A 13,987-nucleotide genomic window follows, 5' to 3' on the forward strand; every position below is an offset into this window, starting at 1 on the left:
ATTTTTGCTTTTTAAGAAATCGAATCCCATGATTTTCACAATATTTTTCAAATTCTTTAGATGAGAATTTTCCTCCTCTATCAGATTTCATTGTCTTTATATTGTGATCACTTTCCTTCTCATCAACGACCTTAAATTTTTTAAAAACACTAAATACTTCATGTTTTTCCTTAAAAAAAATATACCTTAGTTTTTCTACTAAATTTATCAATAAAATGCAAAATATATTTATTCTTACCAAAAGAGTTTGGATGAATTGGCCACATACATCCAAATGAATAAGCTCTAAAGGCTTATTTGCTCTTGTACTTGGTTGTTTTGGAAAATTATTTCGGACATGTTTTCCAAGTAGGTCCTTCACATAATTGATTTGGTCGATCTATTGAAGGTAATCCCTTCACCATATTTTTCTTGCTTAACAATTTCAATCCATAAAAATTAAGATGTCCAAATATTAGATGTCAAATTCAAAAAGAATCATTGACACAAAATTTTAGACATTTTACATTATTTTTAATATTTAAAAAAATATATATTCTATTTCTTGGCATATTAGCAATTATATTGGCATATTGATCTCTTATTAGGCGGCTTTGATTTTCATATGAATATCATAACCTTTTTCTAAAAGTTGATCCAAACTTAGTTTATTATTTTTCATGCTTTCCATTTTTCAAATGAATAAGGATTTTACATTTGCCTTTTACCACAATTTTAGATACTAAAGCCAAGTATCCTAAGCCATCATGTCTACTTTGCAACAACATTAGTGTTATGCATCTATATGCAAATCCTATCTTTCATTTAAAAAAATGAAGCATATTGCTCTTGACTACAATTTTGTGCAGGAAAAAGTAGATACATGCTCTCCTCAATTTGCTTGTGTCAACCCATGATCAACTTGCTAATATACTCACCAAACCACTATCAAAGTTCCACTCTAACTTCTTTTAGTCCAAGATTGACGTTTTTTATGGAAACGCCATCTTACGGGGGCATATTAAGAGAGAACTAATCTCACCTACAAATCAAGAACACTCAGTGGTCAATTCTTAAGTTTAGGAGTAATATATGCATATCTTGTATAGTTTATGTATCCTTTAGAAAGTCATGTATATATTTTAAAAGGATGTAGTGTACAACAATAATAATATGCTTTTCACCATCATCTATTTACCTCTTTAGTTGTAAATAATATTGAGCACACCTAAATAAATGTGGAGAGATTCACATCAGTCTTCCTAATTTTGCATGGTATGAAAGCCATAGTCATAAGGCATGACTTCTCAAATAAATTTTCTTGCTTCAATCATACATGCTCCACCATCTTCAATGTCCATTTCTAGTACCTTCAACCCTAATATTTGGATTCGACTTGATTGACACAACTTTTTACTTTGGAAGGCTTATGTCATATTATTTGAGGGCATGATATAGAATATTATATCCTAGGAATTGCATCTTAGCCACCACATTTTCTTGAACTAGCTAGAAACACCTTTAAATTAGTCGGAGTCGATTAACCCAACCTTCTTGCATTTCCAAAAGCAAAACTAATTTTTACTTAGTTTGATCCTGACTACATTAACTAAAGTGATCTTGGCAGGTAGTTGGTTTATTAAAATCTAACGCTATGTGGCAAGCATTAGAGTGAATCTATGCCTCACAATCTAAGGCAATAATTATGCAACTTTGCTTACAACTTCAAACCTTGAAGAAAGGAACATGTTCCATGGTTGAATACCTTCTAAGGTGAAGACCATAGTAGATAACTTAATATTGTTGCTGGAATCTTAGAATAATATATTGTTTTACATATTCAATTTGGGTTAGAGCCTAAGTATGATCCCTTTGTCATCAATAACCATCCAATTCATGAAACTAGACTTGAATATGTAGGTCATACTTCCCACAACTCTTACTGGTAATGTTATTTTGGAGACAAATCAGTAGCCTTTTAAATCAATAAGGAGAGGAATGAAAATTTTTTCTCTAAAAAGTAAATGTCGAAGAAGAGGAAAAGGAAGAAACTCCTCAAAACCACAATGTTAGATTTGTAGTAAAATTAGTAGCTAATTGCTTTTATAGATTTGATCAACATTATCAAGGTACAAATAGCTACCAAGGAAATACAAATAGCCAAAGAAATGCCAATCAAATGACCGCCATAGTTGCAACTCAAAGATAAGACATTGACCAATTGATCACATAACCTCATATCTCAGTCAATTTGCAATTCAATAAGATTACGATAGCTCTCAAAAGGTAGAAGTAGGTAATGGAAATAAACTTCAAATTTCTATAGTAGGATATTCTTACATACCTTCTAATGCATGCACTTCAAATCTTCACCAATCTTAATCAAAATCTTAATATTAGAGGCTCAATCCATGTGGAGACGATTGAACACTATACTAGTTTATTTCTTTATAAATTCATATTGGTTTGGGAAACGAATAGAGACATAGTCAGACAACTGTTGGATATATCTTTAAAACTATTTTTCCAAAGATTTGGTACTAAAAAGATTAGCCAAAATTAGTGTTGTTACTAGGGATTGATTTGTTCTAAATTTAAGATGTTGAAAAATGATCATTTGAGGTGATCCCATTAAGGGAGTGTTAGCGAGCCTTTCTAGGTTATTCCTAGAGCTTGTTGAGGTAAAATCTAACCTTACCTTATGCTTTACTATTCTAAAAATGTTAATGTAGGTTTCAAATTAGGGTTTTAATTTGAAATATTGGTTTTACTGTCAAGATTGGATTGAATTTTAATGATTGACTTGTATGGCATTTCAGTATTTTGGTGATCATCAGTCATTGTTCACATGTTTCTACTTTTGTTTTTTTATTCAAAGATTATTCATGATTTTTGAGGTAAAGGTTCAAACTTTATGGATGGTAGGATGAATGAATACTTGAATGTTTGGGTAGTATAGTGAATAATGCTTTAAATGTGAAATGATGCTTGTTATTCATCATAATGTGATGAAAATACATGACCTTATTTTGGTATGGACAACAAATGCTAATTTACATTTTTGTGTTACTACCATCGTATTGAAGTTTTCCCAAATGTTAATTACTCATGAAGAGAGAAAGAATTAGGGAAGGGCCCCATGGTCTGAATCTATGGATTTAAGCTTTACCACCCATGATATCAAAAGGATAAAGATCCCTCTCATTATTGGAAGAGAAGAAGGACTGTCATTTGTGATCTCAAAGGAAATTCATCACCAAGCAACAATCCATGAGAGAGGTTGAAACAAAGCAGCATGAAGCACCTCAAAAAGGAAAATCACCTTAAGAAGAGTAAAGCTCCACTTATAGTGTCACAAGGGAAAGTGTATTTTATACCTTATAAACATTTTTATGTGTATTCAATAACATCTTTTATTTTTGATTGATAGTGGTTGTACTTGATATCATTGCCAAGGTGTTTTCATCCATCACTTAATAGATAAAGCTAAGAGCTTTCTTCTTCTTCTTTCTCATATCTTATAAAAAAAATCCCTTTGATTTTATGGCAGAATGGTTTCATCTTACAGCTCCTTATAATCTTCCTCGATAACCTCTCATGCATCTTGCAAACTAGCTAAAACCTTCATCTTAATTGTCATAATTATCTTTGTTTAGTTTAGGAACTTTAACATCTCACTTATCATCTTTTTCTAGTGGCTCTTATGTTAATTTATTGGACTAATAGGAGACATAAACAAAGATAATTGACGAACAAAATTTAAGAAAAATATAATCCATCTTACTATTCAACCATTTCATAACTCTTGTTTTTATAGATGCCCATACCTAGCAAAGAGAAACTCTTAATAACAAAAAATATAGAAAGCTCATAGGACTTGATTACTTAAATATTAAAACTAGATGAACATTCAAACTAAAAGTATTCTAATTGACTTTTCAAAACAAATCCAATCCTAATTTTTTGAGAACTTTCCAAACTCAGGTTTACATTCGAACATTCTTAGCCCAAGATTGAATAGGATGGGAAAAGAAAATTTCCGTGTATTATCCTTGTGAAAAAAATTCCAAGAAAATGACTTGGATTATGTAACATTATCAAGTTGCATGTAAACTTCAAATGCCTTATACATGTACATCCTTGGTTGATCTGATCAAAGGAAAATTTTCCATGTCATGGTATGTTGAATAGCAATAAACCACAAGAGAAAGTCCCTTAACACATTCTTTATCTTGGAAACCTAATTAGATTCTATATCCTTTATTTAATGGGAATTCCAATGGTCCATTTGGGATATTCTAATATATTTTTTCTTTCAAACTAAAAAGGTATAATGTACCAAAATCCTAATACTAAACTTTCTATGTAAGAACCATGGTTTTAAAAACTAATCCAACCATCGTTCGGTCACGGTTCCAATGAATTAGGCAAGTGAATGTTTGAGCTGGAATTGGACCGGGCAAATCATATGGTTCAAACATTTTAATTTTTAATTTTTTTTACCGCATCAAAACGACGTCATTTTGTTGAGTACCCCTGTATCCTCTCCCCCTCCCGTTTTCTTTTCCAATGGCATCCTTCCCCTTCCTTTCCAGTTTTTTATTTTTATTCACCTTGTTCATCTCCATTATTATTATTATTTTAATTTTATGATTTTTAAAACTTGTGATTTTAATTTAAATATAATTTTAAATAAATTTTTTATTTTAAAATAAGTTTTTGATTTAAAATAAAATTTTAAATTAAAATTCTTATTTTAATTTAAATTTCTAATTTGAAACTAGATTTCTAATTTTCAAATAAAATTTTAATTTTTAAATAATATATAAATTATATGATTGTTATTTTTATAATTATTTTTAATTTTAATAATTGTTGAAGACGTGCTTAGGACTACTGATTTTTAGTTGTTTTGAATGTTTCAAAGTTGTTGCTAGTTTTTAGGTGTTGGTTGTTTTTCAATTTTTGCATGTTTTGTTCATGGCTTAATCCTTTGTCCACGTTTATAGTAGGTAGTTGTTGATTAAGTTTTTTTTTTTATTTATAATTTCTGATGATTAATGAATTGTTGTCATTTAAGTTTGTTTTTCTTCTGCAACATCTTTCTGTTTTTCTTCATCCTTGTTTTTGAAAAAACTACAATTGGTATCAGAGCCTCTACTCTTAAGGGACCAATGGTGTTCAAAGATGCCATGGAAGCCGAATCAAGCTTTTCTTCAATCGCCCCTCCAGTCTTCGATGGTGACAATTATCACTTTTGGGCTGTTAGAATGGAGATGTACCTTGATGCTATGGACCTCTAGGAAGCTGTAGAAGAGGATTATGAAATCATTCCTCTTCCAAACAATCTGACGATGGCTCAGATTAAGCATCACAAGCAAAGAAAAACAAAGAAGTCCAAGGCAAAAGTCTACTTGTATGCTGTCGTTTCTTCCACAATCTTCACTCGCATCATGTCATTAAGATCAGCAAAGGCAATCTGGGATCATCTCAAGACGGAATATGAGGGAGATGAAAGAATAAGAGGAATGCAAGTTCTGAATCTACTTCGGGACTTGGTTCTTCCTTTCCAGAGTCAAGGATGGTTGAAAAAATCCTTGTGACGGTGCCTGAAAGATTTGAGGCATCCATTACAACCTTAGAAAACACTAAGGACTTGTCAATGATCACACTCGTAGAGCTTTTAAATGCATTGCAAGCACTGGAGCAAAGAAGAGTTATGAGGCAGGACTATGCTATCGAGGGTGCTTTACCAGTCAAGCATCATGTGAGTGCAAGAAATAACAAGAACAAGAAGGGTAAAAAACATCAAGGCTCAAATGGAGAATATACAACCAACAATAACAAGAGCAAAGCTGGAAACAAAAATGAACCCCATCCTCCTTATCAACATTGTGGTGGAAAATCTCATCTGTATTTCAAATGCTAGAGAAGACCTAACTCTAAGTGCACCAAATGCAACCAGATGGGGCATGAAGTTGTCATCTGTAAAAACAAAAATCAGCAACATGGTGAAGAGGCACAGGTTGTTGATCAAGAGAAGAATCAACTGTTCGTGACTACATGTTTCTTTGTCATGGAATCAAGTGAGAGTTGGCTCATTGATAGTGGTTGCACTAACCACATGACCCATGAACAAGATCTATTTAGGGAACTAAGAAGCACAAACACGTTGAAGGTTCAATTTGGAAATGGCCAGTACATAACCGTGGAAGGAAAGAGAACAGTTGCAATTTCAAGTTGTTCAGGTACAAAGCTCATTTCTGATGTGTTGTATGTTCCTGAAATAGATCAAAATTATAAAGTTGTGTTTGAAGACAAAAGTTGCTTGATTAAAGATGCGGTTGGACAAGATATTTTCAAGGTAAAAATGAGAGAGAAAAACTTTGCTCTAGATCCATTGGAGGATGAGAAAATCGCTTTCCCAATCAAAGAAAATATCACAGAGGTGTGGCACAAAAGGTTTGGGCACTATCATCATCAAGGGGTGTTACAAATGAAATCCAAGATGATGGCTAATAATCTTCCAAACCTTGATGATCACATTCCAAATTGCAAAGCATGTCAGTTTGGTAAGCAAAATAGAAAACCATTCCCCAAGGTGACATAGAGAGCATCAAAGAAGCTGCAATTGATTCATTCAGACATTGCAAGCCCTCAAATAACACCTTCTCTAACAGGTAGTCTTTATTATGTTGTATTTATTGATGATTTTATTCAGATGTGTTGGATTTTCTTTTTGAAGCATAAATATGAGGTAACACAAGTCTTTTGGAAATTTAAAGTCAAAGTTGAAAATGAGAGTGGTTGTAGAGTTCAAACTCTCATATCAGACAATGGCAAGGAATACACATCTGAATCATTCAATCGATTCTACAAAGAGGTAGGCATTCAACATCAATTTACCACTCCATATACTCCACAACAAAATGGAGTAAGTGAGAGATGGAATAGATACATTTTGAAGATGACAAGATGTATGTTACATGAGAAGAATCTACCTAAGCAATTTTGGGTAGAAGCAACACACACAGTCGTCTTCTTGCAAAACAGGCTTCCCACAAGAGCAGTGAAGGATCAAACACCCTCTGAGGCGTGGTATGGCTATAAACCATTTTTTTACTTCCTTAAAATATTTGGTTGTTTGTGCTTCACTCACGTTCCGTAGGTCAAGAGAAATAAGTTGGATAAAAGAGCACTTCCAGACATCTTCATTGACTACAACTCTATTATAAAAGCTTATAAATTTTTCAGCCACAAACCGGAAATATTGTTATAAGCAGGGATGTGCACTTTGTGGAAGATGAAAAATGGAACAGGGAAGATGCAAAATAGAATAATAGAGATTGACAGAATGACATGGTAGATGATGTTCCAATCAGAGGCATGAGGTTGCTTTCTGATGTATATTAGAGATGCAATATTGTTGTATATGAACCTACAAACTATGAAGAAGCAATGAAGAATCAGAATTAGATGATTGCAATGAAGGAGAAGCTATCAATGATAGAGAAAAACAAACATGGATTCTTATTGAAAGGCCTAGAGATAGGAAGATGATTAGAGTTAAAAGGGTGTATAGTACTAAGCTTAATGTTGATGGTTCTATTAACAAAAACAAAGCAAGACTTGTTGTGAATGGTTATAATCAAATTTTTGGCATGGACTACTCAGATACGTTTGCTCTAGTTACTCGATTAGATACCATCAGGCTGCTGCTTGCTGTAGCTGCTCAAAATGATTGGAGAGTGTATCAACTCGATGTCAAATCAGCCTTCTTAAATGGTTACTTACAGGAAGAAATCTATGTTGAGCAACCTAAGGGCTTTGTGAAAGAAAGAAAAGAAGACAAGATTTATCTTCTCAAGAAGGCTCTTTATGGCCTGAAACAAGCACCAAGAGATTGATACAAGAGAATCGATGAACATTTGCTGAATTTAGGATTTGCTAAAAGCTTATCTGAATCAACATTGTATGTTAAGCACAATGGAGATGGCATTCTTATCATCTCACTGTACGTGGATGATTTGCTTGTGACTGGGAACCACACAAGTCTTGTGGAGAAGTTTAAGCTAGAGATTATGGAAGTTTTTGAGATGATGAACCTAGGTTTGATGAATTTTTTCCTTAGAATGGAAATCAAACAGAGTGAACAAGAAGTTTTTATTTGTTAGAAGAAATACACCAAAGAGATACTTAAGAAGCTTAAATTAGATGAATGCAAGGAGATAAGAACTCCTATGAATAAAAAAATAGAAGCTTAGTAAAGATGATAGAACTGAGAGAATTGATTAGACATATTTCAGAATCATGATTGGTTGCTTAATGTATCTCACAGTAACAAGGCCTGACATCTTGAACGTTGTAAGCATTTTGTCTCAATTTATACATTGTGCAAGTGAAATGCATCTCAAGATAGCAAAGAGGGTGATTAGATATGTTAAAGGCACCTGTGATTTTGGCATCAAATTCATGAGAAGCAAAGAGTTCGAGCTGGTTGGTTTTTTAAATAGTGATTGGGGAGGCTCCATTGATGATATGAGGAGTACTTTAGGCTATTGTTTCACTTTTGGTTCTGGTTTTTTCTGTTGGTGCTCGAAAAAACAAGAAATTGTAGCCCAATCTACAATTGAAGTAGAGTTTATTGCTTCCAAAACTGCAGTAAATCAAGCTATTTGGCTAAGAAAGATCTTAAATGATCTTAACATGGAGCAAAAGGACAGCACGAAGATACTTATTGACAACCAAGCTGCCATTACTATCTCTCATAATCCTGTGTTTCTTGGGAAAACTAAGCATTTTAATATTAAGTTATTCTTCTTAAGAAAAGTGCAGAAAGATGGGGATGTGATTCTTCTTTATTGCAAAACAAAAGATTAGGTTGTAGATGTTTTCACCAAGCCACTGCAAGTTAGCAAATTTGAAATTCTAAGGACAAAACTTGGTGTTTGCAGTTCATGAAGCAAGAAGGAGTGTTGAAGGCGTGCTTAGGATTGTTGATTTTTAGTTGTTTTGAATGTTTCGAAGTTGTTGTTGCTAGTTTTTAGGTGTTCGTTGTTTTTCAGTTTTTGCATGTTTTGTTCATGGCTTAATCTTTTTTCCACATTTATAGTGGGTAGTTGTTGATTAAGTTTTTTATTTATTTATAATTTCTGGTGATTAATGAATTGTTATAGTTCAAGTTTGTTTTTCTCTACAACATCTTTCTGTTTTTCTTCATCCTTGTTTTTTAAAAAAACTACAATAATATATAAATTATATTTTTATAACATCACCGGTTCGACTGTGGTTCAACCACCAGTCCGACTAGTGAACCAATAACTTTTCTGATTCAATAATCGATCCAGTTCTGAAAACATTGGTAAGAACACACTAGTAACATGCTTTAAAAATAAGCACACATTTGGAATCTAAAGAAACTTCAATTCCAAAGTACTCACATCACATGCCAAGAAAAACTAGAAATTATATTTGGGACTACAATCTTTACTAATCCAAGAAACCAATGAAGCTAGCTAGCTAACCTCAAATCTCAATGGCAACCTTCATAACTTGAACTGTTGAAATGAAGAGATTTCCATCCTTCCCAAACCAGTACATAGCTTAGTGGATATCGTGGAGAAATCTAAGAAGACCCAATTAATATGCCTTGGAAAGAGTTTTGTCATAGCAAATCCACAAGGGACAATCACACCCCAGGTATGCAGATCCAAGGGTGTAAATTTGTCCCAAAGTGTTGAATTTGGTTTATTTTCCGGTTGTTTTCAGTTGGGCTTGAAGGTTTCCTTCATGTGTGATTGTTATCATATATTTCTCTTTCCTATATTCATATTATGCCTATGTTATCATATATTTTGACTTGTGGAAATATACATGGCTATGGAATAATTTAAGAATATATATGAGGGGCCAAATTGTAGGGGTAGCTACCATGTTCTTGGTCCATGGAATTTCCTGTCTGTACACTCAAATCCGCCCTTTGATCAATGAGTCGGATATTTTTGCAATGATATGATAGGGGACGCTTGATTTCAAAAGTAACCGTAACAAACTTATTTATCTAATACTAAAACAATGTATCGGCCTTTTCATATGATGTAAGGAATGGAAAAAAATGAAAATTTGAATGAATAGATGGCAGGCAGTGGGGAATTAAAGGATTCTCTCTTTTTCTTCTTCCTTTGTCATTGAGAATAATCGGAATTGGGAGAACCAAGAAATTCAATTAAAAATAAAACACTAAATTTGAAGTAAAACTGTGAAGAACGACTATATCACTGCAGGAATTCAAAGGAGCCTTTTCTATTAATTCCTCGGCACAGCAGTTGTTCATCACCAGGATCTAAAGCAAGGAAGAAAAGCATTGTGAGCGGCTTCATCCTCCCATTCCAGCTCATTTCTCCAGTCCTTTTCTCCATAAATCACCATTCCACGTCCCTTAGCACTATTGGAATTGAGTGGCAGCTTCTTCAACTTGGGGCAACAATGCACTCGGACTTCTTTCAAGCAAGGGAATGCCAGGGTGTTTCTATAGATGCTCTTCAATTTTGGTAAATCAATCAAAATAAGGTCTTCAAGTTTAGCGAATGGACTCATGTTTCTTCCCTCTGCAGCTTCAACCCATTTACCACTGTCTATAACTTGCTCAATGTTACGGCAAAATACAATCCAAAGATTGACAAGGTTTGGAGCAAAAACTAGCCATGTTAGGTCCTTCAACATCAGGCACCTTTCGATTCGTACAGAGCGGAGACTGTGAAAGTTTTTCAAGCTGGTGATCTTTGAGTTATCAAGATAATTGTCAGATGTTAGTATCTCCTGTCCTTCATCTGTCCCATTGATGTTCAAATCTGCTAAAGTAGCACAATCACTGATGTGAAGCGTATCAAGCCGCTTCATATTTTCTAGAAATGATATGTCAAGAGAGTTCAAACCATTGAAAAACTGGAGGAATAAATCTTGGGTGCAGCCCTCTATCTTTTCAGAGCATAAACACCTTTGGAGAGCAGAGGCACTTCTTATGGTGATATTTAAATCACACAAGTTGTTCAAACACTCCAATTCGTTCACCAAGGCTTCATTCCCATCAGACAATACATTATCTTCACCGACTCCATAGAAACCACAGTGAAACATTTTCAGCACTTGCAGCCTTGACATACTTGATACTACGTGCCTTGGAATTATACCAAGTTGTTGTGTATAATCCAAGTTCAAATATTTCAAATTCACCAAGTTCTTAAACTCATTTGGCAAATGTGATATGCATGTCCATGAGAGGTCAAGATATCGTAGCGAAACCAATCTAAATATTTCAGTGGGTAGTTCACTTACTCTGCTCCATGACAGGTTCAAAACTTGAAGCCGAGGCATGAGTTGGAAGAAGCCATCAGTGATCACCTCCAAGCTGTTATTATTGAGAAACAAGGTCAAGAGATTCGGGCATGTAGGAACTTGTGTTAATTTCTCGATATGGTTGCTCATCAATGACATCCTCTCAACTCCTTTCCATTTTCCAATCTCAGGTAACTCAGTCAAACCAGCACCTGCTTGAACCAAAAATTTATCCTTAACTCTCCCACATTCGCAAGCTATCCATAATGCCATATCACGGATCACATCATGCATTTTCACAAAATATTCTCTACTCTCCTCTAAGAGGCATGCGCGAATAAGGGAACCAATAATGTCAAAACCTTGGTTTCGAGCTCCATCCCTGTCATCAAATTCATCTAAAAATCCCTCACAAATCCAACAGTCGATTAAGTCTTCTTTGAAGATGTCATTGTCTTCTGGGTATAAAGAACAATATAAGAAGCAAGATCTAGCTGTGTCACTGGGTAAATTGTCATAACTGAATTTCAAAAGTGAAAACACCTCGTCTCGCATACCTGGAAAACTTGAGGATGAACTTTGTAACATTTTAATTGCAAATTTCCATTCTTGAGGTGCTTTCTTGCAAGCCATGGTCCGACCTGTGGTAACAAGTGCTAGTGGCAATCCGAGACACTCCTTCACAATAGTTTCAGCTAGCTGAGGTATTTCAGGATGAGAATTAAGGGTATCTTCTCCTACCATGTTTTGAAACAAGTCCCAGGCTTGCTTCCATGCCAAACACTCAACTTTTATTCGCCTGTGAGCTCCCATGCGGCCACAAACCTCTTCAGATCGTGTCGTAAATACAAGCTTGGAATTATTTTGTTGGTTTGGCAGTGGAATCCCCACCTTTAAGAGATCAAACCGCTCCCATACATCATCCAAGAACAAAACAAACTTTTTCTTGCCCAGGATCCTGAATATGCTAATGGCTTTCTCATCTTGGCTTTTGCTTTTCCATTTATCATCGCAAAACCCTACCTTCTTCCAAATTTCATCCTGAACCTTTTCGGGATTTGGGTCTCTGGAAACCACAACCCAAATCACTATGTCAAATTGATGAATAGTTTTAAGGAACTCGTTGTTGACTTGGGTCATGAGGGTGGTCTTCCCAACGCCTCCCATCCCATACAAGCCAATAATTTGCACTTGTTCTTCTCTCAAGCAGCTCCAGACCTCATCAATAGTAGATTCGAAGCCCACAGTGGGCTCGCTAGGTCTTTCATCCACTGCAGGTGGAGGTAACCTATCAGCCAACCCATCAAAAAGTCTGGTGCTCCTTAGAGTGGCTACATCATCGGCCTTTTTCACCAGTTTCCTCCCCAACTTGTAGCTAGACAGACAATTCTTGGAGCAACAACCTCCAAGGCAAAACTTTTGTGTTTCACGAGTCCCATCTCTGATCAGCTGATCGACTTCTAATTCCATAGCTTCTGCCCTTGAGAACCACCTCTGCACCTGATCCAACTGTTCCATTGGTTGTCCCTCACCCATTTCAACCTTTCTCTTCATATCATTTCTGAAGTCCTTTAGATCTTCTAAGGCCTCCTTCAAAGCCTTAATGTTTTCTTCAAATTCACAAATATACTTTGCTCGCAAAGCTGTACCACCCTTGCACCCTGGAAGTGAGTCCTGCATCGAGATTGAGACTGAGAACAGGTTACCCATGGTTCAAAGAGATCTTCAGAAATCAGAAACAAAAGGAAAGGGAGTGTATAACAGTGATATGGAATTTTTTGGACCTTATGCTGATAATTATGTAGTCAAAGAAGACAGGGCTCTGCCTAGGAAAAAAGAAAAAGAAAAAGAAAACAAGTGTTATCTTGGTAGAAGAGCTTATAAAGTATTCAAATGCAACCGCTGTTCAACATCATGAGCATTTTAAATGTCAGGATGTTAAATTATTTATATTGCGGAGGACACTTTCCAAGATGCTTTATTATTTCACAGCTGTTTACTAAAGAAAAGTCCAGGCTGCTTGGCAAAGGGATAATATTTTGAACAAGGTTACACACTGCAAAAGTCTTATGTTCACATGATGCAGATTATTGAATGATTTGAGTAGTCAATGTGGAAAACCCTTCAGCCAGCTGCCATATCTGTGCCCAGCTCACATTCATTGGTTCATACCTTGAGAATTGGACAGTATTTGATATTGTTGTCAATTCAGCGTTATTTTTAGGGAAGAATGTCAGAGTCCCTGCCCCTTTCTATAAAAATATTCAAGAAAAAAAAAAATTGTCCATTATATTGTAAATTAATAGGGATAGCACAACATGCATGCACCCACTAAAAAGTTGAATAGATCAAATATAATTCCATGCCTTCTGCTACTTGGGTCACTTCCATTTTTGCGACGCTGCGTTCCTGAATGACTGTTGTAAAACATAGCTTGAGCATAAGAAGTGCTTAATTTTGAAAATAACCATTCTCCTCTTGAGGCACTTTCTCTTATATTTATAAATTTATTTGAACTTTTGCGCGCGGTAGCTAAGGGGAGCCCATGGGCTATAAAAGATAGGTATGACATATGGACATACAACTTTGTTTGGTTTCACGCTCATTCAACTTTATTAGGGTTCGCACCTTAAGCCCATTTAGCTCAATCATCAAGAAGTATTTAGGAACAAAT

The 13,987-nt window shown here is 34.9% G+C and overlaps 1 protein-coding gene across 1 annotated transcript; it reads right to left on the reverse strand.

Annotated features, from left to right (window-relative positions):
* Positions 1 to 10,015: 10,015 nt before the first annotated feature.
* On the reverse strand, positions 10,016 to 13,202 carry LOC100257093 (probable disease resistance protein At5g63020). Its single transcript, XM_059739707.1, has one exon. The coding sequence runs from the start codon at positions 13,021 to 13,023 to the stop codon at positions 10,312 to 10,314; it is 2,712 nt and encodes a 903-aa protein (XP_059595690.1). The 5' UTR covers positions 13,024 to 13,202; the 3' UTR covers positions 10,016 to 10,311.
* Between the last annotated feature and the right edge of the window lie 785 nt (positions 13,203 to 13,987).

Source organism: Vitis vinifera, chromosome 9, assembly GCF_030704535.1.
Source record: "Vitis vinifera cultivar Pinot Noir 40024 chromosome 9, ASM3070453v1".
Lineage (NCBI taxonomy): Eukaryota > Viridiplantae > Streptophyta > Magnoliopsida > Vitales > Vitaceae > Vitis > Vitis vinifera.